Raw genomic sequence first — 27,065 nt, forward strand, 5'->3', positions numbered from 1 at the left:
CACGTCACAGTCAGTTTTTCTTTAAACAGACAGCTAATGCTCTTTGTGTCTGGGGTGTTGCGCTCCCTCTAGCATCCTTCCTGCAGGTTTGAGTATGTCCTGTTCCCATGGCAACGACTAAAGAGTGGCTCTCTAGAATGCAGATCATGAGGGTGGTGACCATAGAATTAGGAATTCAAATATTTTTGTCAGCTGATTATTGTCAAGCAAATAACTGCCGGTCTCACGGTTATTGACTGTTAATGAATATTAACACGTAGCATCTCCTGGCTTCCACACATAGCCTACAAGCCACTGACGCAGACCTTTGGAACATCTACATTTGAAGTCTAATAAATCCATGTAATATATATAGCCCACACCATCACAATAAATCAATTATTTATTTCTAAAGAAGCATGACATGAAGAAAATGTCTATTTCAGAAGTACAGAATAGCATACTCTGAGTTGCCCTTATGTTAGGCCCTGATCTGGCTAGGCCAAATGGCTGTGGGCTACGCTAGTTCATTTAGCAGACAAGATTTTCTTAGAATTCTGTGGCAATAATTTAAAATAATTTTATAGTATGAAGAATACAATTAAACAAAGCTGAATAAAATAGAAAGGTTATTTTCTCCAAACGATTTTTAATACATTGTAAGGCTGTGTGATGCGACTCTAATGATGATTTGAAAAAAAGTCACATGAAAGGCATGGGCTCTGCTTTGTTTTTTTGTGCAGGCTGTACACACTCCAATAGTCTCTCATTCACAATTTGACAAGCACTTGATAATGCCTCCAATTTACTGGCGGCATCCACTTTGTGTGGCCGTAATGCCCCCTAAAACAAATCCATGCCTTTAGTGGCCAGTGGCAGTTGTGCCCTGAATATAATATTAATTATTCCCTTCTCCCATCTGCGTGCTCCGAAGCATCTCTCACTCACATGGCTCTCTCAGATATCTCAATTCTTATTAGCCAATGCCCATCACGTAATTTGATTTTTCTCACAGGCTGCAAGTGAAGACAGACACATCGGGGAGGCAACTGCGTGCATCCTTATCCAATTCCGAGGCGCATATTGAAGATATTGGAAGAACTGTCCACATTTACTTTTTGTCAGCCAACAAGATGAGTAGGCCTAACGAGCAGCAAAAGCACTAGCCTATGTCAATCTACTATCCCCCATAGTACAAAAGTTTACCTATTCTATTTTTGCGATAAATAAATATTGGGACAGTTGTGGGATGCGATAAATTGCAAATTAATACAACTACTAGTATCAAAAAAAATGTAAGCAATGAGGCTGATGCAACAGATCAGAACGTTTATCTTAAAATGTTGATAAACTTTTAGGCTATTTCTTCACATTATAAACGCATCATTGCGCATACGGCAGTAGACTATAAACGCACATTTTCCAAAATCAATTAGCGGGAAAACACCATTCTCAAAAATGACCGCAAATGTGATTATGCATGTAATGCTTTTATTATAAAAGGTGCATTTTTATGCTAAAAAGAATCTTCCCAAAACTTGAAACTCACACGCTGCTTATGTACGCCAGTTAGGCTCCACACCCGTTGAAAAGCGGATTCATGTGCTTCATTTTAAGAAGTTGTTTGGCCACTTTAGTTGTGATACAAACATATTGGCCTGTGGGCTAGGCTACATGAGGTGTGCAACTATGATTGGAAAAAGCCATACTGCACACAAGCTGGGCATCATTCACAAGTAATAATTTATCATTCACAAGTGATAGGCTAATATTGTCACCCATCAGACTATTCTTGATTTAATCTTGTCTTTACATATATTAAATAATATATGTGTGAAATTTGTTTTGATTTAGAATGGACCATTATCATGCAACTGTCTCTAAACAGGGGCAGGGGAAAACAATACACGTCATCTATGCACTTAAATAGCTAATGGAGGACGCTTTTCCCGTGGTTCATTTTCATGCCAGCCTGGTAGTCTATACTCCTGTTGTAAAGAGAAGCAATTATGCTTAATATTAGGAAAGTTGAGAAATAAATATAGTAGGCCTAGCCTATAGAAAGCTGATGGGATCCTCCTCTTTTTAATAGAAGCCATCACTCTGTTTTCTCACGCAAATGCATAGCCTATAAAAATGTTGCGTAACATGAGCTCATGAAGGGTTTGATTTTCATACATTTGCATTGACATCAGAGTGATAAGAGAGACAATAGAGTGCTGAGTAGTTAGTTAGAGTGCTAAGTACCTGGCTACTAATGACCATCAGCAGCATCAGAGCATGGAGAAGCCTAATTACCGTGACTAAATGTTCACGTGAAATTTGACTGCCATCTTGACTTGTGAACGCCGGTGTGGTGGTAATACGGTCACCGTAACAGCCCTTTATCTGCATTTTCTGTGTTAGCTAACGAGCCAGACAGTTTTAGAGGAATGATTCCATACATTTTTATAATGAACTGCCAATATGCAAACATTCCATTCACACAACGCTGTCAATCCACAGCCATAGACTGTTTCAAATCAGTTGATGATAGGACTTAGACAAGTTGTAAATGCAACAAGTACTGATATTGTATTAAATAATAGGGACTCACATCTTTCCAAGAACATGTATGGTCTGTTTACACATATTTTAGAGGCTATTCATACAGAAAGTGTATAAAACCTGTATAAAATGTATTTGTAATTATATGGCAATATCGTAGTTTGACTATAATTCCATTACACCATTTCCGATACACGGAACAAAAATATAAACGCAACATGTTAAGTGTTGGTCCCATGTTTCATGAGCTGAAGTAAAAGATCCCAGACATTTTACATACGCACAAATAGCTTATTTATCTCACATTTTGTGCACAAATGTGTTTACATCTGTTAGTGCGAATTTCTCCTTTGGCAACATAATCCATCCACCTGACAGGTGTTTCCATATCAAGAAGCTGATTAAACAGCACAGTCATTACACAGGTGCACCTTGTGCTGGGGACAATAAAAGGCCACTCTAAAATGTGCAGTTGTGTCTCACAACAAAATGCCACAGATGTCTCAAGTTGAGGGAACGGGCAATTGGAATGCTGACTGCAGGAATGTTCATCAGAGCTGTTGCCAGAGAATTGAATGTTTATCTTTCTACCATACGCTGCCTTCAATGTCGTTTTAGAAAATTTGGCAGTACATCCAACCGGCCTCACAACAGTATGGCGTTGTGTGGGCGAGCGGTTTGCTGATGTCAACATTGTGAACAGAGTGCCCCATGTGGGCAGTGGGTTATGGTATGGGCAGGCATAAGCTACGGACAGCAAAAACAATTGCATTTTATCGATGGCTATTTGAATGCACAGAAATACCGTGACGAGATCCTGAGGCCCATTGTCGTGCCATTCATCCTCCACCATCACCTCATGTTTCAGCATGATAATGCACGGCCCCATGTCGCAAGGATCTGTAAACAATTCCTGGAAGCTGAAATTGTCCCAGTTCTTCCATGGCCTGCATACTCACCAGACATGTCACCCATTGAGCATGTTTGGGATGCTCTGGATCGAAGTGTATGATGGCGTGTTCCAGTTCCCGCTAATATCCAGCAACTTCGCACAGCCATTGAAGAGGAGTGGGACAACATTCCACAATCAACAACGAAGGAAATGTGTCACGCTGCATGGGGCAAATGGTGGTGCCACCAAATACTTACTGGTTTTCTGATCCACGCCCCTACCTTTTTTTAAGCTATCTCTGACCAACATATGCATATCTGTTTTCCCAGTTATGTGAAATCCATAGTTTAGGGCCTTATGAATTTATTTAAATTGACTGATTTCCAAATATGAACTGTAACTCTGTAAAATTGTAGAAATGTTGCATGTTGTGTTAATATTTTTGTTCAGTATATTGCATGCCTTACTTTTACTTTCCTGCATAAGTAAAAGCAGGAAATGCAACACCTTTGCCTCTACTGCCATTCAATCCAATTAGACTGGTTTTGGATTTCTCCCAGACCAAGATGGCTGCCATTTTTGCCCCATTATGGAACTGAGGGTTTTTGACATATCCCCTCTACCCTCTAGTAATTGAATAGGATCTCTATGGCGTTGTCAATCAAAGCCTACTACAGAACAAAGACTGACAGAACACTCAGTCTGCCCCATTTCCTTAGTTGTTACCTTTATGCTTACCCGATTTGAAATATCCTACTGTATTATGTCTGAATACAAACAAATGCACATCAATTTAATCTAAGTTAATTTCTTACCTCTCTGTTGAAGTTGCCACTGTGATCAAATCATTTCGGTCCCCGGTGCTTCTTTGTTACTTTCATTTGAGGAAGAACAGTTGTGAATACTGGCTTAGCAACAACTCGTTTGCATTTAATCACACATGGCAGAGCAATGCACAGTGAATAACTGATATTGTTGTTAAAGAGCCAATGAGTCTTCTTGTAACCATGCTTGCCAGACTTACAGACATTTCTGGGAACAGGACTAGTTTTCTTGTATATGTATTTATATTATTAAGAGAGCCTAACTTTCAGAGATATGCAGGTCATTTGACACCTCAACACTAACTAGGGTTGTGCACTGTGACACTGTACTATAGTATGGACTTAATACGCAGATTTAGTTAAATAGCATAGTTTTAAATGAGGACAATGATACAGAAGCTTTGCTCTGTGAGAAAACCCTCTAATGTTTTAGGATGCTGACTACTCTTCTGACAGGCAATGTTTTGTAGGGGGCTGAAAAAATACACAGATCTCACTGGGCGCCAAAGGTAAACCCAGTGATTCCAAACAAATGAACAAAACAAAGCAGCGATCCTGGGTGAATAAAGCTTGCTCACTGTCCAAAATGGTCCCCGTCATAGACATCTATTTCTTGGTTAGTTTGGCCTACATTTCCTAATCTTGTTTGTAAAGAAAGTTCTTAATTGTCAATATAATGTGTCAAATAAAGTTCCTAAGAGCCTTCCAGGTCTTTCAAAAATCCCATCTTTGTGTGAAAAACAAACAACTATGGTTGCCAGGCTGAAACAAAATAGCCTCGAGTTTACAATAATTTATGATTCCTAATATTTTAACTGTGATTCGCTACGTAGATCCTAGTAACTTTAAATGATTGCATGGGTCTACACAAAGTACAAGTAAAAGATCAGTCAATTGAGAAGAAAAAAAAAATACCAGTGCAGGGCTTGGGGGGTGGAGGGGGGTCTGTGTACATTTAGTTAAGATTTCTGACTGAAAACTGAGAATTAAAAAAACGGAAAATGGTAAATGTTCCGTTTTTCGTTTCTGAATTTGAAAAAGAAAAATCGGAAATCGACTTGTTTTCTAATTTATTGTGTCAAAATTGGACATGGAATAACAGAAAATAAATAAAACGGATTACATTTTTGATTGTAGTTTTTGTTCATACATGGAAGTACATGTCTCCTCGTAGAATATTCACGGGGCTTAGGGTGTGTGTTTATAGCCTAGGTTGGCAGCACAAAGAAAGGTTTAGACTGTATGAGTGTGACAGGAGTATAAAAATACTCATGCTTGCTAAAATGCATTACTTATTATGAAAATTAGCATAAATAAATAATCTTAATAAATAATAATAATAATAATAAACTAAATAAACTTATTATGAAATTAGCATGCCAATAGAAAAACTCAACAACTGAACAAAGTTGGCTTGCACTAGCTGACTATTGACTAGCTAGCAGGCTAGTTAAGTTAGTCCCTCAACCTGCAACAAGATTAAGGTGGCTTCTATAGTTTGTAATTTCCACTTTAAAATGTCAGACTTGATTTGTCCTAACTAAAAATGCTTCAACCCTCTCAGAAATTTCAATTAATTATAATCCACACAATAATTAACATTTTCTGTTGCTGCGGGATTACTTTCCTGCTTTGAGAAAATTGTAAATATGACCCTACATCTGTATATACACCCTGTGGGGAGGGGGGTTGATGATCAATGATACGGAACCAGTCTAATATTGCTTGGTTAATGATTCCTTCCCCCCACAATCTTCCTCTTTCTCTTGCTCACACACCGACTGGACCATTCACACAGTTCAGTCCTATGGATGATGCTCTCAAGGTCCTGCACTACTCCTCCTACAAAACCCCAATGAGAAGCAATAAACCTGGCCCCATGACTGTACAGTAAGTGTGCGTAACTCTCTAACCCTGCTGTACCTACTGTGCTGAGACAATATGACTCTAGAACAGTTTTACACTATTTTAAATGGAATGCTCAACAGTGATTATCTCTCTCTCTCAATTCAATTCAAAGGGGCTTTATTGGCATGGGAAACATATGTTAACATTGCCAAAGCAGGTGGAATAAACAATCACAAATTAACAGTTAACTCTCTCCCTTATCGCTTGACAATCTTTACAGTTCATTCACAGATGGTATGGTATGTAGGCTGGTTGACGCCACCTGCAGGCCTGTTTGAGGGACAACAGGAACAGAACATATCAGAATTCTTGGACTTCAGCTGAGACCCTCCTCTCCTTCCCAGTCCTTCAAGGAAAGACCCTTCTTTACACTTCCTTTAAGGCATGATGAATCTCAAAGTGTGTCTCTCCATTTCTCTCATGTTGTGTGGTATTCTCTCGCTCTCTCTCCAGGATACATTAGGGGAAGTTGTTTTGTTGTTGGCACCAACATCATTGCCAAGCAGTTGACTTGGCAAAGTTCAAGTGTCATACAAAGTGGGTCATGTTGAGCCCCCAAATCCTGTCTGTCACTGAATCAATTACATATCTTAAACATATACATTTGAAGGTGTGGTCTGTACCTTGTGAATATTCCCTTTTGATTGCACAAATATTCCCATTTGTTCTCTCAGCTTTAAAATAAAGATGTTTTTTCAGAATTACTGCCACAGACATATGTTAAATAGTCAGACACTCGCACATTAGAAAAGAGTGGAGGGGTCAGAGAATTGAGAGGCAAAGACCTGAGGCTATAGCCCACTAACAAATGACCGACCAGGCCTGAGTATTTAACATACAGTATATGTCTATGGCAGTAATTCTGAAAAACACATTTATATTTTATAGCAGAGAGAACAAATGGGAATATTTGTGCAATCAAAAGGAAATATTCACAAGTTACAGACCACACCAACTGAATATGTTTAAGATATTTAATGGAGGCCTCCCGGGTGGCGCAGTGGTCTAAGGCAGTGCTAGCTGTGCCACCAGAGATTCTGGGTGAACAGAAAAACTTGCACAGACCTCTTTGAAGGTGCTAGCACATTACTGCCATCTAGTGGATGAATGTTTTTACAACACAGGGGTTAATTCTCTAAATACGCTACAATTCAGCCATATGAGACTTGACACATGATTAATAATGCTAACTTCAACCCATATCAGATATAATAATTTTGGATACCTTATTGTACATACAGTACCAACACATAAGCATAATAATACAGGCTGTCACATTTAACATTTCATCCAAAGTGCTTTACCGTAAAATGTTAAAACAGGCTTAAAAAAAAGAAATGCTTGCTGAAGTGGATTGCTGCATTTGGCTAGTAGTGAATAGATGTGTAAAGACCAGGGTTGTGTAGGTTACGTTCTAAGTGTAATCCATTACAGTTACTAGTTGCCTGTCCCAAAATTGTAATCAGTAATGTCATTTTTGGATTACCCAAACTCAGTCACGTAATCTGATTACATTCTGTTACATTTAGATTACTTTCCCCTTAAGAGGCATTAGAAGAAGACAAAAATTAATGTTACCAATTGAACGACATCTATTGCAGAATAAATCAATGTCAAAGTTTACATAGCTGGCCATATATGGATGTTACATTTTACTTTATGGCTTGGTTATGTTGGCTTCTTCTAACCCATCACTTTCTACTACATATAATAATACGATTGAATTATATCTTTACATGAAAAACCAAAGTCTATCAGAATTCCAGTCATTCCAATAAATGTTATACCCCTTGATCTTCAAGAATAGAACTTGGAAATATGGAAGTATAGATTAGCCAAATTGTTTTACCTGAGCATGACCCCAAAACTAAGGTATTAGCCAGCCCTAGTCTGTTGTTTCTGATTTTGTTGTCATGGAGGACTGATTGGGCTCATTGATTCGAGTTGAAAAAGAAATGCTGCGCTCATGGAATGGCATGCTTTAAGCAGTACTGAAGAAAAAAAAGCCCCACTTGTATTCCATAGGCTTGGATCCACACTGTGCAGCTGTTGCAAAAGCAAATTTTTCACTGTCTGTCCACTGGTTTCAAAACAATGATTGATAGGCAGCTTAAAATTCTTGAATTCAACCATTATTGGGTTCAAATACACATTTATATTTGTGAACAGCAATCCACAACAACCACAATCCATAAAGCGCAAATAGCTAAATGATAGAGCAGCAGTGTGATTCACATCAATGCACTATGTGGATATCAATAACAAGTGAGATCTGTATCACCGTAGACTAAACCATTGCTGTCCTCCTTACCTCCAAGCATTTATTCAAGTTGGATAATCTTTGCATGTCGACAGCAGTCTCATCATTGGTAGACATACTGTAGCTTGGACTGTAGCCTAAAAAAGCCTATTCCTGCTCTTTTCCCGCGATCCATCAAACACATTTGGTGTGTCATCATAGTGATCTCTGACTTGTGGTCAGACTCACTCAGGTGGAACAAACTTAAACTTGCTCCTTTTTTCAATGCTGATTTGAATGTCATTACGAAAACAGAGAAGTGTCAAAGATTTTTCGCAAACATCCTTTCTTAGTTTAAAAGTAATCCTAGAAGTAATCATCTAGTTTTTCAAAAGTATCTGTAATCTGATTACAGTATTTTTGCTGGTAATGTACCATTTTTTTGTAATCCGTTACTCCCCACCCCTGGTAAAGACAAAGTAATATCATGAAATCTAATTCTGTAAAATATTATTAATATTTTACCACAGACCATTTGATTTTATATCACAGTTAAAATGCAGCAATTACATTCCCTTGTATTTCTTGAAATGAGAAGGAAGGGAGGTAGGGTGATTGGGAGTTTCTTCAACCAAACCCATCTTCACCCATCTATCCACTCTTGTCCCACACCCATATCCCTCCATACAAGTGCCATCTTTTAACTTTCACTAAAAACTACACTTGAAGCAAATATAAACATTAAATTAAACCGATTTAATCAAAGGGCAGCTGAACAAGAGTGAGACAAGTTTAGCATGGAGGGAGGGGGGGGGGGGTAAAGGGGGGTAAAGCAAGGCCTGGCAGCATGAGATTGGTGCCACCATTAAAACAACTTCCCCTAATGTATCCTTGATAGAAAGAGAGAGCGAGATAAGTCTAGTCACATTGTCTCAGCACAGTAGGGTACAGCAGGGTTAGAAATATGCAGACGTATAGTTATGGTGCCAGGATTATTCTTTCTTATCAGGGTGCTGTAGGAGGCAGTGATGCAGGACCTTAAGAGCCTCATTTCCACTGGCTAGGGCCGAGTGACTGAACTGTGTGAATGGTCCTGTCGTGTGTGTGTGAATAAGTAACCAACTAATATTAGACTGGTTCCGTATCATTGATCATCAACCCCCCCCACAGCGGGTATGCACAGATGTAGGATCTTAATTTGATAATTTTCTCACAGCAGGAAAAGAATCCTCCAGCAACAGAAAATGTGAATTATGTGGATTTTAATTCATTAACAGGCAGATCAAATTAAGATCCTACACCTGTGCATACACGCTGTGTGTGTGTGTGGGGGGGTTGATGATCAATGATACAGAACCAGTTTAATATTAATGGTTGTGTTCACAACTAAAGAGTAAAGAGTATAGCCTGTCTGCCTTTCTTCAGTGAGCAGGAAAGGATGTTGGCGAAGTATACTCATACCAATAAAAAGGCTTATTTTAACTTACTGTAATGGCTGATGATCTGCTGAGATGCCATACATTCAGAACTCACACACAAATAGATACATCAGCACTGACTACAGTTTAACTGGATATTGTTGTATGTGTAAGCAATAGCTAAGTTATCTGGCACTTTCCATAGCTAGGTAACCATTTAAACTAACTGTTGTTCATTATTACTCAGTCAATAAACACCATCAACCGACAAAAGATCTAGCAAAGTTCGCTACAGAAAGTAATTAAGAAATTTGACCTTTCTGCGGCAGGTAGCTCTGGCCGGGCAGCTTCATCTTGTAACAGTTCAGTTGTGGTTGAGTTTGTTATATTGATATGCTAAGTTCTGCATCTTAGCTAACAGTATTTTCTGTCTTCCTGTCACACAATCTAATCCTTTCTTTGTTGTGCCAACCATGGCTGTAAACACACCCCCTAAACTCCCTGAATAATCTGAGCTTGTGTGTACTTCAGAGTATGAACAAAACAAAAAAATAAAATTGAATAAATGTTTGTTTTCTGTTATTCCATATCCAATTTTGACAATAAATGAGGATACAAGTAAATTTCCGATTTTACAATTCAGAGACAAAAAACAAAAATGTGATTTTCCATTTTGTGGTTTGACTCGGAAATCAAAATAACGAAATTTCAATTGACCGATTTCCTTCAATGAACTGTAACTCAAATCTTTTAAATTGTTGCATGTTGCATTTATACATTTGTTGAGTACATGTTACAGGGTAAGGGTGTGCCAGTCAGACAAGACGTAGAAGAGCAGCTCAGGTCAGGACGTCATGTGGTTGCCTGTTGAGTGTCGCTGAGCTGGAGCGCTTCCCTTCATTGTACAGTACGCATAGAATCAATAAAACAACCGAGAGACAGGAAAGAGAAAGGGAGTAGAGTGAAAGGAGACATGGCCTAATGTAGGAATACTGACGATCAGAGGCATTGTAGAGGACTCTCAATATCATGAGCATACATCAAAAAGCGATAACATGCCAGAGTAATCTCCAGAATTTTTTACATTGCATTTATTCACAACATTGACATCTCTGTACAGGAAGCAATAACCTTGCATGACAATCGTTCACCATCAGTGGAGCACTAGCGGTTCTGCGGGGGCCCAGGGGGGGGGCCAGTGCCCCTGTGACAATCATTTTGGACCCCCTTGTGGCTCCCCTAAATGTGGAGTATGAAATCATTTTTACATAACACATTTTTGATATCGTTCTTTTTTTTTTTTACATCAGTTATTAGACAGTGGCAAAGCGGAACATAGTCTTTTGCCTGCTAATGCCTGCAATGCAGTGAAGAAAATGATATGACAACAATAACGTGTAATGTAACTGGCCCCTCTATCAGTACAACTGGCCCCAGCTTGGCCCCCCCAGTTGAAATGGTCTAGAACCGCCACTGCAGTGGAGGTTGCTGAGGAGGACGGCTCATAAAATGGTTCAGAATGGAATCAAACAGCTTTTTCTTTTTTTGGGGGGGGGGGGGGGGGGGGGGGGGGGGTCATTCCATTCACTTCATTTCAGCCATTATGAGCCATCCTCCCTCAGCAGCCTCTACTGTTCACTAGATCATCATCATCATCATCATCATTATCAATTTCAACAAAGACAATATCAGTGTGCAAAGTGAGTATTGCACCATAAAAAGGAAATAGTCCAGCCTGATTCAGTATGGTGCACTATTCCTGGTCTCTTGCACAACAATCCTCAGACATAGATGCATAAGTTATAGCTAAGGTATGTCCACATCGCATGTGTAATATACCAGGAATGGAAGCTAGAAGTCAACACAGCGGCCCTTCCTCTCCCAGTCCCCGTAGCGCGTGGGTTCTGGGCCTCGGGGCCCCCCCTGCTCCTTAGTGGCTGGGTTCACATCATCAGGGAACTCTGGTAAATCAATGGGGAATGATTAGTGTGAGAGGTAATGGAGCATCCTAGAAGGTATCTGCAACCTTTTGCCTTATCTGTGACATAGTGAATATACAGTGCAGTCGGAAAGTATTCAGACCCCCTGACTTTTTCCACATTTTGTAAAAACTGAAATATCACATTTACATATACTACCGTTGAAAAGTTTGGGGTCACTTAGAAATGTCCTTGTTTTTGAAAGAAAAGCACATTTCTTGTCCATTAAAATAACATCAAGTTGATCAGAAATACAGTGTAGACATTGTTAATGTTGTAAATGACTATTGTAGCTGGAAATGGCTGATTTTTAATGGAAAATCTACATAGGTGTACAGAGGCCCATTATCAGCAACCATCACTCCTGTGTTCCAATGGCACGTTGTTTTATCTAATCCAAGTTTATCATTTTAAAAGGCTAATTGATCATTAGAAAACCCTTTTGCCATTATGTTAGCACAGATGAAAACTGTTATTCTGATTAAAGAAGCAATAAAACTGGCCTTCTTTAGACTAGTTGAGTATCTGGAGCATCAGCATAGAAAGAGGAGTGGGAGGCCCCGGTGCACAACTGAGCAAGAGGACAAGTACATTAGTGTCTAGTTTGAGAAACAGACGCCTCACAAGTCCTCAACTGGCAGCTTCATTAAATAGTACCCACAAAACAGCAGTCTCACCATCAACAGTGAAGAGGCGACTCTGGGATGCTGACCTTCTAGGCAGAGTTCCTCTGTCCAGTGTCTGTTCTTTTGACCATCTTAATCTTTCATTTTTATTGGCCAGTCTGAGATATGGCTTTTTCTTTGCAACTCGGCCTCGAAGGCCAGCATTGCGGAGTCGCCTCTTCACTGTTGCTGTTGAGACTGGTGTTTTGCAGGTACTATTTAATGAAGCTGCCAGCGAACATTAGACTCTGTCATTTTAGAGAATTTGGCAATACATCCAACCAGCCTCATAACCGCAGACCACGTGGTGGTGACACCAGATGGTGACCAGATTCTGACTGTTTACTGATGCACATTCCTACTTTTTATTTTTTATTAAGGCATCTGTGACCATCAGATGCATACCTGTATTCCTAGTTATGTGAAATCCATAGTTTAGGGCCTAATGAATTCATTTCAATTGACTGCTTTCCTTATATGAACTGTAACTCATTAAAATCTTTGAAATTGTTGTATTAATATACACAAAAACAGTGTATTTGTCCTACTTTCAAGGGGATCCTTTGTCTTCTCATCGTTCATGTCAAAGCGGCCCTGGGGGGTTTTGGCCTTGCGCAGTGGCTCCTTGTCCTTCGCTGCTCCACTTGCAGTCCGCAAGCATCCTTTACACAAGAGAACAACATTACAGCTCAGGCATTAACCACTTCATACCTAACCTAGAAGATACATTTGTGTCGATATTTTGAGATGATTTTTACATATCAACATGAGATGATCGTTTAACAGGTGGCTTGAAGGGTATTAAATCGCTTGGTGTAGATTTTCTAAACAGATTATGTGTGTGAGTGTAGGAACCATTTCCTGACTTAAAATAGTTCACCTAATTTCAGTTTGTGACAAAACAAGCAAGTATAGCATAGAGAATCATTGTACCAGGGCTGACTACTTTTGAAAAAAGCTTGGAGTGAGATTTGCCATGTGAATTTCATTGCCCGCTGGCACAACCCCTAGATGGAAAACGTTACCGTTTTAAAGCAAATTTCCTGCAATTCTACGTATTGTGACATGGCTTAGGCGCAGAACCAGGGTGGAATTTTTTAAAATTAAAAACAGGTCAGGTGTATTCAGGATGCTTTGAACATTAAATGAACACACAATTCAATGACTGCTACTTTGAGATCTTTGGGGGATGAAATTTAAAGTAACATTTTAATGTCAATGGCAGTGGGTAACCAAATCAGATCGCAGTCTCCTTGTCCATAGACTGCTTTCAAGGTATGGACACAATTTTTTAAATGTGGGTGAACTCTCCCTTTAAAAATAGGTCTGGAAGAAAATCCTGCTTGCTCTCCAGAAGGGTTGGCCTCCTCCTTGTTACAACAATTCATTTCTTAAAAAGCACCCAACCTTCAAGAAAAATCCAATGAATACCAATATTCAGAAGGTTTATGCCTACTAGTTGAAGATCCTTGCCATTATCTTACTCTAAATTATGGTTGCAAAGGGTCGGAAACCTTCCGGTAAATTTCCGGGAATTTTTCAGAATATTTTCCTTGGTATGTTAAGCCAGGGAATTTGGGTAATTTCGCTTAAATTCATCAAAAAAAAGTTAGCTTATAACAGTGAACCTTTTTTTGTGGGATGCACATAAGGCAATTCTAGGTCTCGTGGCATATTTTGGTTAAACTATCCCCAATTCAATGGAATTGCAACCCTCTGCATGCACAGTACATTCTTCCATCACATGTACAGCTGATTCTCAAGATCTTGCACACTAATGAGATAATATTGAGCCCACACTACTACACTGTCTGAGCCAAGGACTACCTGCTTTCTGGTAAGTTTTGATTACTACCTGGTTGGGGTGAATATATTTCATACGACATACATGATCTTTTGTTAACTAGTAAATAGTAGCCTACAGCAAAGTGTGTTTAAATCATTTCTAACGTGTTAACAATTTCTGCTAGTTAGTTTTTGCCACCTGTTTCCATACATGTTTAATTTTTTAATATTTCTAACAAAGGAGTTGTTTAATCTAACTGCTTAACTATTTACCTGTACATGGAATTGTATTAGGGTTTTTTAAACTCATTTTTGCCACGGGCACAATATGATGTATGGAGACATTTCACTGCAGCTAACGTAGAAGGAAAAGCTGAGTACATTTGCAAATACTGTGCCAAATCATATGTGAAGAATGCAACAAAGATGCAGAATCATCTGGCCAAGTGCATAAAGTTCCCTCAGCGCTCACAACAAGCAACCTCTGACAAAAGTCCCTCTACTTCTATTCGAGGTGAAAATTATGAATCAGACACCTTATCGATATCAACAGCTCACGGTCCTCCTGGAATCAAAGTTTTTTTTGACTCAATGGAGGAACGTAGTCAGAGAAATTCTGATGAATGTCTTGCTCGAGCTGTGTATGTAACTGGTACACCTCTGATGCTCACAGGCAATGTGTATTGGAAGAGATTTCTGAACGTTCTTTGCTCAGCATACACCCCTCCAACCAGACATGCTTTATCTACTCATTTGCTGGATGCAGAGTTCAGAGTTCAAGTGAAGGTCAAGGAAATCATAGAGAAAGCAGACTGTTTTGCAATCATCTCTGATGGGTGGTCGAATGTTTGTGTGCAAGGAATAATTAACTACATCATCTCCACCAGTCAACCAGTATTCTCAACCACACTGTATATAGACTTTTTATCTATTGTGTTTTTGACTGTATGTTTTGTTTATTCCATGTGTAACTCTGTGTTGTTGTTTGTGTCGCACTGCTTTGCTTTATCTTGGCCAGGTCGCAGTTATAAATGAGAACAATTTATTTAACTACCTGGATAAATAAAGGTGAAAAAAAAAAAGAATAAAAATAATTATAATTCTACAAGAGCACAGACACAAGGGACAACAGACACACCAGTCTCTACATTGCAGATGAGCTGAAGCCAGTCATCAGTGACCTTGGACCACAAAAGGTATTTGCACTGGTGAGAGACAATGCTACAAACACGAAGGCTGCTGGTCTAAAGTGGAGGAGTCCTACCCTCACATCACACCCATTGGCTGTGCTGCTCATGCATTGAATCTGCTCCTCAAGGACATCATGGCACTGTAAACAAGAGCGCCAAGGAAAAGGTTAGGTATGTGAAGGGTCATCAAGTTAGAGCAGCAATCTACCTCACTAAGCAAAGTGAGAAGCATAAGAGCACCACATTGAAGCTGTCCAGCAACACCAGTTGGGATGGTGTTGTCATCAGTCTCCTGGGGGGGAAGGAGTCTCTCCAAGAAACGGCCATATCACAGTCTGCCGACATGCACAGCCCCATCAAGAGGATCCTCCTGGATGATGTATTTTGGGAAAGAGTGGTAAGCACCCTGAAACCTATGCACAGATTGAGGGAGACAATGCCATCCTGTCTGATGTTAGACTCTGCTTGCAGATGTAAGAGAATACATCCATACTGTCCTGCCCACTTCACTGTTGCTCCAAGCAGAGGAAACTGCAGTTCTGAAATGTATAAAAAAGCGTGATGACTTCTGCCTGAAGCCCATACACACTGCAGCGTACATGTTGGACCCCAAGTATGCTGGCAAGAGCATCATGTCTGGTGCAGAGATCAACAATGGTGTCATCAGTACCGTGTCTCACCACCTTGGCCTGGATGAGGGCAAGGTTCTTGGCAGTCTGGCGAAGTACACTTCCAAGCAAGGGCTTTGGGATGGAGATACAAAATGGCAGTCATGCCAACATATCTCATCAGCCACCTGGTGGAAGGGACTTTGTGGATCTGAGGCTCTTTCCCCTGTTGCCTCCATCATCCTCCAAATCCCACCAACATCAGTCGCCTCAGAGCGCAACTGGTCCTTGTTTGGGAACACACACACTAAATCATGCAACAGGCTGAGCAATACAAGGCTTGAAAAATTGGTGACCATCCGGGCTAATTTGAGGCTTTTTGAGCCTGACAACGAGCCATCCTCAACAAGTTTGGAAAGAGACAGTGTAGATGAGGCCTCAGAGTCTGATGTTCAAGAGGTGGACATTGTGGAAGTCCAGGGAGAAGACATGGAAGTCTGAGAGGAAGACAGCCGAAGCTTGAGAGGAAGACAACCGAAGCTTTAGTTTCTAGACTATCATTTTACAGATGTATGTTGAAAACATTTTTGGGAGATGCGATGGATCATTGGGGATCATTCAATATTCCCATCTGTTGTTCAGTGAAATCATCCCATGTGAAGAGTCAACTCATTTAATTAAAGTTCAATTCGTAACTAAATTGTTTTTTAAATTTCTATTGGAAGGATTTAATCATTTGCAATTATGTCTACTTATGATAAGGTAAAAGGTTTATGTTTCAATCTCAATATGATATGGTAAATATATCCATTGCAAAAAACATTACATTTAAATGGTATTAATATTAATTTGCATATATTTCCATTAATTCCCATATATTCCCGTTAACTCCCACGGAAAGTTTCCTCCTCTGAATATTCCCCAAAATGTGCAACCCTACTCTACATAGACAAAATGAGTTGTGAGTACCCCTACCATCTCTGCCTAGCATGTGCACAATACTGAAATGTCAAATGATATTTGACTCCTATATTTCAATATTTAATATCCAATGCTTATTTGTATGATATTCAAAACTGTCCATGAATGGCTGCAAAAATATATAGCCTCAATTCATTTTCAAAGACCCCAAGTAGGCATATAAGATTTTAAATATGTGACTTTTTTCAGGAAACTAGACGCATGTCTTGCGTCACTACTTCATAGGAGAGACATTTGAACGTAAACGCTTTTTTTCTTAATCAAAATGCTTCTTTGACAGAAATGCCTTCAGGAACATTTGAGCTTTCATGTGCCTTAATAACAAACTTGTATGCCAACTGTAAATACAAATAAAATGGTTAAATTACGAGCCTAATTGGTTCAGCCAAAGAAAAAGAAAGCAACCTTCCCACTAGCTATGATTGGCTGAGATAATGAGTGGGCTGGACATGCCGAGAGACGAATTCGGATTGGTCTGCCATGTAGCATGCTTCTGGCTATAATATGAGCTGGTCAGTATGTGTAGGTAATCCTTTCCAACACTGTTTTTTTTAAAGATATCACCTAGTAAAACTGTATAAGTGTTGCGCTCCACTTTCTGGAGGACTGATTTTTTAAATCTGTGTAATTAGAATATGATAGCTAAGGAGATGGAGAAAATTCTGACATTTCATTGCAAATATGCAGACAGTCAAAAACAGAACACACAGAAGGCTGTTGAAAACACCTGTCTCCAGATTACATCTTCAAACTAAGGGCAACCATGTCATCCGTAAGAGTCTAGCTAGCTACATTTTTAGATATTACACATTTCTAATTTTGTCTGAAAGTAATTTCCATTTCAAGTGTACTGTTAGCTAGCTAGCTAATGTTAGCCGGCTGGCTAGCTAGCTAACGTTACGTATATGATCTGTGTAGTAATATTATTCGTATCTAAGAGCCATTTGCATTTCTAGTTACAGTCTAATGTTAGCTAGCTAACATTGAACATGGTTGGTTAGCTACCTGCAGATTCATGCAGGGTAGTAACGTTATGAGTTGGGATTATGGTTCATTGTTTAGCTTGCTAGCTACATGTCTAAACAAAAGACTTCGCTGTGCAAGTAACTATTTCAATAGAATGTTATGATGTCACTGCGACAATTGTCGATAGATGTAGCTGGTAAATTTGCTCTGGCAATCTATTCCAATTTCAGAGCACTCTCATCTGAGTGTGCAGAATAACTGACGAATTTACGAACGCGTCACCCGGTGTCAGTAAACGTTGGCAAAAAAGCATAATTAAATTGTTGCCAGCAGCACAGCTGCAGTCACCAACGCTTTGGATACATAAAAGAACAGCCTAACCAGCTCTGCTAGGTGGAGTAAAATGGTCAGAGCGAGCTGTTCTCTCATTTGTGTCTGAAAGTAGCTAGCAAGCTAGCCAACATTAGCTTGGGTGCTTGTCTGCTGTTAGGTCAAAACGCTCAGATCAACCCTACTTTTCAGCCAGAGCGTCCAAAACGTTCCGAGGGGGAAATGCTCTGAATTTACAAATGGTCAAGCTGACAACGTTCTGTGTTTATGAACACTCCAGATTAAATTTACAAACCCACCCGTAGTACAAAACAGATTTTAGTTTTAAGAAATGGGTGGGGCGAAAACTTGTGTGAAAGACGCTGAATGGGTGTAGACAAAGACCTCGCCAGTAGATACCAAAACATTAAAGGGCCATTTTCTCAAAAGTTGATCAACTTTCAAAGCAGAATTACTTAATTGTAGCTCAACTGTTGTGTATGATATACCATTTTCTAGCTCTGAGTCTCTACTTTTATCCAATGTAAAAAAAATAAACTTTTTTAAATGTTACTACATAAGACCGAATCGAGCCGGTCGGTCGCATGTGCTTACACTGGCAAAATTGGAAAGGTCTGTAGTGACGCCTCTAGCACTGCCCCACACACACACAGTCCTACATTGCTGAGGAAGAACTTGCAAATAAGAGTTTCACTGTACTAATTACACCTGCTGTATATTTTGCACGTGACAAATAAACGTTGTTGTTTACCTTTCTAGCTAGCAAGCATGCGCACATTGTGGGTAGTCGCTTTGAGAAACGACACTCTTCGAGTTAAGACACGCACCTGTAAAAGCAGACTCCATGAATAACCCTTGGGTCGCACGAAAAATCGATGTAGAAGCACATACGCGTAGAAGAGACATGTTCCTTGCCGTTAGCTGGATACACTGGCTTGTTAAGAAAGGTCAAACAGTCATTTACACAACTTTATGGTGTTTTGGCAAGCATTAATGACGTCTGGAACGTCATCATATTGCGACAAAATGAACTCTGCAGTAACTACGTATGGACACTAGGGCGAGCCAAAGTAAAAGGTGTGAGTCAATCAGGATGCAGTGCAAACAGAATCCTTGGGACGTCCATACCCTAAATCCTAACCTTGACCTCTACTCTTACCCTACCCCTTACCTAACTCTAACCTTAACCATTTAAAATGTTAACTTCAATTGGGTCAGAGTTGGGACGTCCTAAGGATCCCGGATAGCACCAACCATCAATCAGGCATTGGGATAAGATGCTGCCTTGTACACAACACAACCTAGCACCACCGGTATGTCCCTGTGTAAGTGCTTTCATCATCATGTCTTCTGGATGCAGAACGTGATATAACATCATTATGAATGTCTGTTGGAGAAGTCATGGGTCTATGTTCTTCTCCTTATAAATTGTATGCATGTGTGCATATGAGCAAAAAGTATATTTTTTTTGGCATGACTATTTGTGACACACACAGATTGATGTTTCCCATGGGTTTTCTTGCTTTCCTTGGATCCTTTATCACTAAAAACAGTGAAGTGTGGAAGAAGTATGATGTAACCTATCAATCCACCAATTAGTGGTCCAGAGGAGATGAGAAAATAAAGCCTTGTTACAAATTGGTGCATTCACCTTATGATATCCAGTGGAACAACCACTTTACAATAGTACATCTATATCTTTTTTTTTTTTGGGGGGGGGGGGGGGGGGGGGGTAGAAGGATTACTTTATCCTATTCCTTAAAGAGGTGGGGTTTCAGGTGTTATCCTTTTATGGACAATATTTAGTCTCTTCTTATATTTCAAAAAAGACAACTAATGGGTTAGAAGAGCCAAACATTTTTCAAATACAAAACCATGAGACAAATACTACAAATGATACAAAATCATTTAATACAAATTTGTAACATACAAATTGCCCTATTCTGTTCATGACTATGATTAAACAATGATTGCAGGATAACGTCTGCAATAAACTACTTATTTTACATGCAGTTCTAAATTAAAAAGAACCTTGCTCCATTCATACATTTTAAATTCAGAGACATAGGCTACACAATGATTTATGGCTTTGCATGGTACAGTGATTCATCTGGGTCTAGACGACAAGAGATTATACTGTAGCTAATTTGACTCATACAGTCCTATTCATAAATCAATAGGATTTATTGCAAATGAATTGTAGCAATGTTCATGAAGGACATGACACAGATCGGTTTATTGCAATTTATGTTTCAACTTCTTAATTGATGATGTTCAAGATATGCTGCTTTGTTTCCCTGGTGGTGAATGAAAAATGCATGGGCTTCAGTGACTCACTGTGGCTGAGTTATACATTACTGTAGTAGAAACAGGAGACTAAGCTGTAACTCAGGGTTAACGCTCATTGGGAGTGTGTAGTGATGAATGCATTGCAACATTACAGATTATAGAGAAGAAAAGCCCAATAAAATCAAACAGAGGACATGTTTAGAAATATCCATACTTCATACAGTATGTTACAAAAAGGTTGCAGAATAATAGCAAAATAAGAATTGAGTAATATTTGTGGCTGTGCCACTAATATTGTTTGATTGTAGTTACAACGTGGAATTGTGGCAGAGAAAACAAGCAGTAAATGCTCACTTGGTCAAAATGCAATAACATGGTTAGTCAGTTCTGAAATGCACAAAGGAAATGTATTTGATTGCATAAACCAAGCCTGAATAATTTTCATTTAATGAAAAAAACAAATAAGAATACTGATTAAAAAAAATTACAAATGAGAAGACTGAGGACACGAAAGAAATGCAAGGTGTTGCCTAAGCCCTCACTCTAATCTGCCGCTCACTGTGCTTGTCCACTTCTTTTAACTTATCAGCCATTTTGACCACCTTTTTCCCTTGAGGGCTTTGAAACAACTGAAAGCCAGCATGCTTGCTTGGTTTAGGAATTTCAGGAGTTTTGGAAAAGCCACTTAAGTGATGCTGCAGTGCTGATATTTCTGAGTAGATGGTGAAATTCTACCCTACATTCCTTTTTGACCATGGGGAGAGAGGCCCTGGACTAACTCACACACACACACACACACACACACACACACACACCACACACACACACACACACACACACACACACACACACACACACACACACACACACACACAGCTGCATAAGATCAGCATCACACACACACTTTACAGTTGCAATAGGAGTGTTACACTAACACACAAGTACAGAGCCGCATACTCCATACTGTAGATGCACATTCATCATTATCATGCAACCAGTGTCAATCACTTGCTGGAAACACCCATTCTAAAGGTCTGGTATTGACTAATAGGGCAGATATACAAGGGATGGTTCCTATAGTCAAAGAAGGTTCTGGCCATCAGTTGTCCCAGACACAGCAATGTAGTTGCTTCCATGCACTCCAAAATGCATGATGACCATTGGTTTAAAACAAAATATGACAAAAACACAAAGAACAACACTGCTGTATTCATTATTTTAAAAGATTTTATATGGCCTTATAATTCTAGCCTGTCATCATATATATAAATGGATCACCAGAACTGAAATTATTAGAGGACTATAGCCTAATGTACAAGAAAATTGAACAAATAACATCTTATTTTACAGGCATAATTCAGCGGTTTACCTGGTTTTTATTAAGAAATGATAGGCTAATAGTAACACTGGATAGGCTACCTAACAAAAAATAAAACATTTTCACTTCAACAAACTCAAGGCAATATTAATATTTCTACCATCGTGCTTGTTTGAAAGATAAAAACAAGAACTAATATTGGATAATTAATTAGTAAAGTATGTAGCTAACTAATTTCTAAGCAAATACCAGGTAAATAGCAGACTGCAATAAAGTTTCATCCAAATGAATAAGTGCTTGAGTGATGTGGTAAAAGATAATTACTACTTTATAAGAGAGAAACTTGATGAGATGGTAAATTGTCAAATATTGTCACTGCTTCTTCTTCCCTGCACAGAGAGAAGGGGGTTGCGTCTAGTCAACTGCTAAAACCTAATTTATAACCATTGTTATCAATATCAACATTGTTATGAGACACAGATAGGCTACTGAATGTATGCCACCGAATCGATACATTTTTCTTGAATTAGGCCTGTTCCTCAAATGATCAGGTATGAATATCTATACGTTTTCCTGTTAGAGAAAGTGCTAAAATAAGTGCTCACTTATTATTGACTTATATCAAGGTATATATATATAGGCGTAGTCCATAATTAGGACTGGATTATGTTTTACTGAAAATGTTAAATAAAAACTTCTGAAATTAAATCACGTAAAAACAGGCAGATAAACTGAAACTCAAAAGCCCGTTGCTATTGAGCTCGTGTCGTGGCTTAAGTTCACTGACACTATCAACCTAAACTTTTTTCGAGGCAGTGTCAGATAAATCCGGTCCTCGTGAGTCATATTTTTTCAAGTCCTCTTCATGATCTTAAAAAGTTGTTCACTATATTACTACAATCACTTTAATGAGAGAAAATAAAAGCGGTCAGAGTTTGTTATTCGCAGGCGGACACGCTGCTGATTTTGGCGGTGTTTTCAGTCCACGGCTGGAGGTTCTGAAGCGCAAACAGGGAGCTGTTATGCAGGCAGAGCGGGTCCGGGTTTGCCGGTTGGTTTATCGTTTTCTGAAAAGCCTCCTGTTGGAGTTGCATGAGGATCCGGTTGGCTTGCTGTCGCTCTGCTTCTCTCTCTTCCGCTGTCTGGCGCCTGGAACACCGGAGACACAAGAGAGACACTGGGAGGCGTCAGAGGGAAATTATATCTAAAACAGGCTGCGTCGTATGCGTACAGGCCTTGAGGCCTACATCACATTTTGACACAAAGTGGATGTCTTCTGGATTCATTTGACCACGTTTAGTCAATAATGATTAGCCTAGATTATAGCACATTGTTTAACAAAATTAGACTGTGTTAAATTGTTTGCTTACGCATTATTAACTTGTTGGCTAAAAGCTGATATCCAAATACAAATTGCCCACAATGTTCGACATTTTTCTCAGCCAACAATAGCCTATGTGGAAATAAATACAGTTTTGGCAATTCATTTCTCTTCGTCTGATGGCATAAATCTTTCTTTAGATTTTGCTGTTATGTTCTCCCATTGACTGAATAATTATTATTAGGCCTAGACTATATAACATACAATTAATCGTTGATTGATATGCTATTTTTAAATTTCAGCGATGTATTTAACTGCATCAGTAGACTACGGAATACATCTTCAATCTTAATGAGTAAAAGACGTGGCTAAATTGGCCTTCCACTTTTACCCACGATATGTTTAATCAGAAAATATCTTTAATAAAGACCTTAGAAATAATTATTTTTGTCTGAAATGACATTATTTCGAAAGTTGAAAAAAAAACGTTCACTTTTACAAGAGTACTCATATGCTACGATAATCATTATCCTACTTTTGTGGGATAGGATATAGTTAGTCGCCACAGAATGTAACTCATAAGACTGACTTTGTCTTTTCTTTGACTGTTGCAAGTCAACATTAATCAACGCAATGCAACGGTTTACAACCGAAAACTTCAATAGTAAAATACAATTTACGACCTGGGGTAGACAAAGAGGTGTGGCGATTGGATTGTTGTATATATTTGTTATCAAATGCACACAATTACTTAATGACATATAATAGATAAAGACATCCTTTTCTATGCGTTATTATATTAGAGTTCATATTTGTCAAACATCACCCAAATGTGTAGACCTATTGCTATTTTTGTTGGGTTTGTAGCATTCTTGGAGTGTAAATAAATTGCCCATGCTATACATAAAAGCACCAACAGACCTAACACACATACAAACAAACCATGACATTCCGCGCTGGAGCGTACACCTTATAGGCTACGTTAAATGTGGCCTATACAGATAATCATCAGTAATCTCACCTCCATTTTGTTCTTCTGTTCTGGAACCATGTTTTGACTTGCGCGTCAGTCATCTTGAGGGCCTTAGCCAAAGCCGCTCGCTCTGCGGAAGCCAGGTACTTCTGACGGTGAAAGCGTTTCTCCAGCTCGCAGATCTGCAGGCGGGTAAAAGACGTCCGGGGCTTTTTCTTCTTTGGGGGCGTACGGTTCTGGTACGGGTGACCTACACGGCGTGTTACAGTGAGGGGTGAAAGCGCCACTGGATTGGGAGACGGATAGATAGCGGCAAAAGCAAGCAGCAAAATCAGAAAGAGAGCAGCAACAGAGCAGCGAAGCAAGTTCAAGCAACGTCAGACAGAGGGGAGATCTATAGCTCGCAGGGAAAATTAAAGGGTTAAAATGCCCGAACGTGACACAAAGAAGCGCAAATTCATTATGAAATGTCAAATTCCTGGACCAAACATCCTATTGTTGACAGTCTACTGAACCCCAGCGGTTCTTCTTCACAACCAAAATGTGTGCATTGTTTTTGCATTATTATTGCTAGGTATTACTGCACTGTTGGAGCTAGAAACACAAGAATTTCGCTGCACCTTCGATAACACATGCAAATCTGTGTACGTGACCAATAAACTATGATTTGATTTGAAAATTGGTTCCTTATAGAACCCTTGAGTTTCATATCGGATTTCTAAATGGAACCAATTTCGGTTCTATATAGAACCTTAAGCGGTTCCATACATGGACCAAGCATAGAACCCCTTTTGGTTCTATCCAGAAACTTTGTTTCTAAGAGTGTAGGCTTGAAGTTAACTTTTAAAATGTCAGTTTGAAGGATAATTTTCATGTTAAATCATGGAGCACTAAGAAGCAAAAATGCGTAAGTGTTAGCCTGTACTTGGTTGTAGCAATTTGGGAAATGTAAATTAGGCTATTTCGATAGCATGCATATGTCATAGGCTACGTTATCTAAGTCACTGTTAATTGTAGGTGCTTCTTATGAGCTATAAAGGCCTAGTAAAATAAGTAAAAGCCATTGGTGTTCATCAACTAAAATTGTCTCCTGAAATTACACAGCGTGTTAAGCAGTAGCCTAGCATATGATTTATTATCGATTATTTCAGAGCTGAGTTCATCAGGAAAAATTACTAGGCTACGGACCAACATCAGAAACAAATAGCATGACGGGGATTGTCTCATAATAAACATGGCAACGCCATGCATATTGCTATTTAATTTCCAGACAACCAACCACATTTTATGTGCATTAGAGGTGGTCTACCTGTGAACCTGTCTTTGGTGTATCTTCTGTTGCTCTCCATCCAGGGGAAGGTAAATCCCGTCAGGTTGTTAATCGAGCCTGGTATCGTGGACATACCACCGGGGATGGACGAGTGTCCACTGTTCAGAGGCCGGTGCGCGGGCACACGGATGACTCCAGCCGCGTTAACGTTATTCCCACTGACGTTCATCCCCATGTTCATGTTATAGGTGCCGCTCAGATTGGCTACCCCATATGCGTTGCTGTTATATCCAGAGTTGTTGCCGGTGAAGTTACCCGTCATGGTGTTGTAGGCAGTGCTGACAACGCAGCCGAGTCCATAGTCCGACTCGGGCATCCAGCTCTGATCCACATTGTTGAGGATGTGGTCGATTCCAAAGCTGATGGGCTCGGCGTGAGTGTGCTGGAGATGCGCTCCAATATGATCCATGGCCTCCTCGAGCCCCCCGCGAGGTACAGAGGTGCTCCACGCCGTGCGCCTTATCTTGGAGCTTAAAAACGTATTCTGCTCTCGCTCCAGTCGTTATCTAATAAGTGTATGTGTGTGAGTGTGTATGTGTTTGTATGTGTGCGTGAGAGAGTGTATGTGTGTGACGCTAAACTAAAAGCGATTGTCAGTTTTTTTCTTCTTCCTTTTTGGCTCAGGCAGCCTTGCCGGCTGGAGTAAGAGAGCATCAATCAAAGTGCCAAATAGGCAGAGCGAGATTAAGACCCAATTTTAGGCCTCGAGACTCAATTGGCTAAAGACACTACGGAGAGGCCACAAGCTCATTCAGTGAAAGCTGCGCGCCTTCTCTATGGACTCGTGGCACACTTCATAAACACCAGGCGGAGTCTTGTGAAAGTAGGCAATGTTTATATTATGTCGCCTATTCATTTCACCTCATGGTACAGTACATTTTTACAACATCAATTACAAAACTGTTTTACAAACCTCAAAGTAACCTAAGGTAAATAGATGCGTGGTCAGCTCCGTGCAAGCAGTGAAAGTGTTTAACGTGCTCTCGAGAGCTCCGTCCATCCATCCATCATAAATAAATAAATGGGTATAGGCCTCTGTGTTCAACTTATTTCAGGTAGGCCTAATCAAAGGTCTCCATTTGACAGTGGTTCTTGGGAACACAATTAAACTGGAGACAAATCTGCGTCCATGGTCAAGCAAATACGCAACCCAACAACATTACGCACAATAAAACCCCATTCGGTTATAATTGGGGAAAAACATAAACAAATAGCCAACTTTGTTGAGGAAGTAAAGATGAGAAAGTAAATCGATTAATAGCATACTAAACCTTTAGTTAACTGCATATCATAATGAATTTCAAGCAGACCTGCAATGTGCTCATATTTTATATAAAACGTATTAATGGCATAGGCCCATGCGTAATTCCAAAGTTATTCAATTCATTTGTGAATTGTGGGCTCATCTCTTGATTCTATATTTCTTAGTAGCCTAGCCTATATGTAATTAAAATCCAATACTGCCAAATAGATCCATGCCTTAAACAGCCGGGAGGAGTTTATTAGGCTTTCAGGGGAAAAGG

General features: G+C 39.5%; 2 protein-coding genes across 3 annotated transcripts; both read right to left on the reverse strand.

The window, feature by feature from the left end:
* Positions 1 to 10,881: 10,881 nt before the first annotated feature.
* Positions 10,882 to 19,329, reverse strand: LOC106606249 (succinate dehydrogenase assembly factor 4, mitochondrial). The gene is made up of 3 exons (XM_014202399.3): positions 19,139 to 19,329; positions 13,000 to 13,113; positions 10,882 to 11,768 (listed from the first exon to the last, which is right to left on the reverse strand). Exons 1-3 carry the CDS (start codon positions 19,215 to 19,217, stop codon positions 11,659 to 11,661), a joined length of 303 nt encoding a protein of 100 aa, XP_014057874.1. The 5' UTR covers positions 19,218 to 19,329; the 3' UTR covers positions 10,882 to 11,658.
* A 2,480-nt stretch (positions 19,330 to 21,809) lies between these two features.
* Positions 21,810 to 26,269, reverse strand: LOC106606259 (T-cell leukemia homeobox protein 1). Of its 2 annotated transcripts, none has more exons than XM_014202409.3 (3): positions 25,522 to 26,269; positions 24,261 to 24,498; positions 21,810 to 23,067 (listed from the first exon to the last, which is right to left on the reverse strand). In XM_014202409.3, the coding sequence occupies exons 1-3, from the start codon at positions 25,949 to 25,951 to the stop codon at positions 22,857 to 22,859; spliced, it is 879 nt and encodes a 292-aa protein (XP_014057884.1). In that variant the 5' UTR covers positions 25,952 to 26,269; the 3' UTR covers positions 21,810 to 22,856. The 2 variants fall into 2 exon arrangements, with proteins under 2 accessions (XP_014057884.1, XP_014057889.1); XM_014202414.3 differs by having other exon boundaries at positions 24,261 to 24,462; positions 25,522 to 26,267.
* Positions 26,270 to 27,065: the final 796 nt, after the last annotated feature.

This window comes from Salmo salar, chromosome 01 (genome assembly GCF_965601325.2).
Source record: "Salmo salar chromosome 01, fSalSal1, whole genome shotgun sequence".
Lineage (NCBI taxonomy): Eukaryota > Metazoa > Chordata > Actinopteri > Salmoniformes > Salmonidae > Salmo > Salmo salar.